General features: G+C 38.6%; 1 protein-coding gene across 1 annotated transcript; it reads left to right on the top strand.

Moving 5' to 3' along the window:
* Window positions 1-824: 824 nt before the first annotated feature.
* On the top strand, window positions 825-1,957 carry LOC114688767 (vomeronasal type-1 receptor 4-like). The gene has a single exon (XM_028863287.2). The coding sequence runs from the start codon at window positions 861-863 to the stop codon at window positions 1,875-1,877; it is 1,017 nt and encodes a 338-aa protein (XP_028719120.2). The 5' UTR covers window positions 825-860; the 3' UTR covers window positions 1,878-1,957.
* The last annotated feature ends 362 nt before the right edge of the window (window positions 1,958-2,319 follow it).

The following is a 2,319-nucleotide window of genomic DNA, read 5'->3' as shown; positions in this document are numbered from 1 at the left end:
CTTGGTTAAAGTTACACAAAAAATATTTTATATATTGTGAAGGGTGTTGTTTCCTTGATTTCTTTCTTAACCCATTTATCATTTGTATATAGGTTGGCTACTGATTTTTTCAGTTAGTCTTGTATACAGTTACTTTTCAGAAGATATTTATCTGCTGAAGGAGTTCCATTGTGGAACCTTTGCGGTTGTTTATGTATATAAGGATATATATGTATAAATTGAGGTTCATATTTGTGATCAGAAACCTGGTTCCTTTTTAAGTTATTTTCTATTCTGTCACTTTGATGATCTGTATAAAATTTACTCAAAAGCTGATGGGTTTTTTTGCCACTTACTTTACTTACATGATTTTATGAATTACAAGTTTGTATTCTTATTATTTTCGAGATATAACAATCTTACTTTATGCTTATAGTGTTTTAACTGCCTGTATGTCTGGCACCACATTTGTGCAGTGCCACAAAAGCCATGAGAGGGCATTCAACTTGGGGAACTGATGTTACAGATGGATGTTAATGACCATGTGAGTGCTGGATTTGAACATGAGTCTTCTGAACAGCCATCTCTCCAACCTCCAATTTGTGTTTCTTAACACTTTTTATCATTGAGGGAAAATGTTGCATTTAAAAGATAAAAAAATGTGTTCCAATGTTCCGTGTTCATATGTGTTTATGCCATACTGTGTTACAATGTTCATCATGTTGACCAAGAAAGATACAGTTGTATCACTAATACACTTCCATCATGAGGTGAGGAAAAGTTTATGAAGAACAAAATAGTAGTCTGAGTTGTCTTTGCAGTGTTCTCCAGGCCAAGCTCCTATACTGTGATAAATCGTGTATCCCTTCATAGAAGAAGTAATGACTCAAACCATTCATTATGCTCAGATATTGAGAAGTGTTTTGAAGAGAGCAGTGTTCCTCCTGGTCATCACTCCAGTCTGCACAGAAGACCTCTCCATGACTTCTCAGAGTAAAGCTCCAAAAACCACTGAGGAATTGGCTCTCCAGATGTTCCTGCTTTCCCAGGTTGGAACTGGGACTCTGGCCAACATTCTTCTGTTTTTCCATAATATCTCTCCCATGTTTACTGGTTCTCGACTGAGGTCCACACAGGTTATTGTCACCAACTTGGCTATGAACAATGCCTTCCTTCTCCTAATTACTGCATTTCCAAGCAATGTGATGGTTTTTGCTCCTAGGAGTCCTCCAACTAACCTGCAATGTAAAATTGAGTTCTTCATTCGCCTGGTGGCTCGAAGCACAAACATGTGCTTCACCTGTGTCCTGAGCATCCATCAGTTTCTCACTCTTGCTCCTGGACATTGGGGTAGGCTGATGCTTCGAGGAAGAGCCCCTAATGTCCTGAGTTATTCTTGTTACAGTTGTTGGTTGTTCAGTGTCTTAAATAACATCTACATTCCAATGAAAGTCAGTGGTCCACAGAGCACAGGCAATGACACTAACAATATAAGAAAGTGGGTCTGCTCCATATCTGGATTCAGTGTAGGCATGGTCATCTTGCGTTTTTCCCATGATGCCACATTCATCATCATCATGGTCTGGTCCAGTATCTCCATGGTGCTTCTCCTCTATAGACATCACCAACGAACACAGCACATTCTTACTGCAAACAGGAACCACCGAGGCCATGCTGAGACCAGAGCAGCCCACACCATCCTGATGCTGGTGGTCACCTTTGTAAGCTTTTATGTTCTAGACTGTATTTGCAGTTTGTTTCAGGTTTCTTTCATGGACTCTCGTATCTGGTTGAGGCATGTAAATGAAGCTTTGACTGCAGGCTTCCCCACTATTTCTCCTTTCCTGTTGATCTTTAGGGATCCTAAGGATCCCTGTTCTGTGCTCTTCAACTGCTGAAAACCACAGTCAACATGACAAACGTAGAAGACAGCTTTACTAGCAGCAGTACACACTCTATTTAGTAAAAGTTGTTTGAAAATTCTTCCTCATAAAACAGACATGTTGACTCACTAAACTTATCCCAGCATTCTAGAGACTGTGCCAGGAGGATTGCAATGTAATCAATGGCATGTCAGGCTGTAGAGTGAGATCCAGTCCAACTTGTGATAATGAGACCCAGTCTCACAACTCCTTATATGTACCCTAAAGGAGAAGATAATATATAAGTGAGAGAAAAAGAAAGAAAAAGAATGACAGTCATCTCATAAATATTCACAATTGCCTTAGGAGATCAATGTGTTCCTGTTGGTTTATTGTTTTAGGTCACATGCAACCCATATTGCAGTATATATATATATATATATATATATATTATATATATATATATATATATATATAT

Source organism: Peromyscus leucopus, unplaced genomic scaffold (assembly GCF_004664715.2).
Source record: "Peromyscus leucopus breed LL Stock unplaced genomic scaffold, UCI_PerLeu_2.1 scaffold_1430, whole genome shotgun sequence".
In the NCBI taxonomy this organism is placed as follows: Eukaryota; Metazoa; Chordata; class Mammalia; order Rodentia; family Cricetidae; genus Peromyscus; species Peromyscus leucopus.
Note: the sequence above shows the minus strand (reverse complement) of the source record. Positions and strands in the feature narration are given on the sequence as shown.

What these genes read in the sequence shown, in the direction of transcription:
- LOC114688767 (XM_028863287.2), top strand. Translation starts at nt 861, where the DNA reads ATGACTCAAACCATTCATTATGCTCAGATATTGAGAAGTGTTTTGAAG.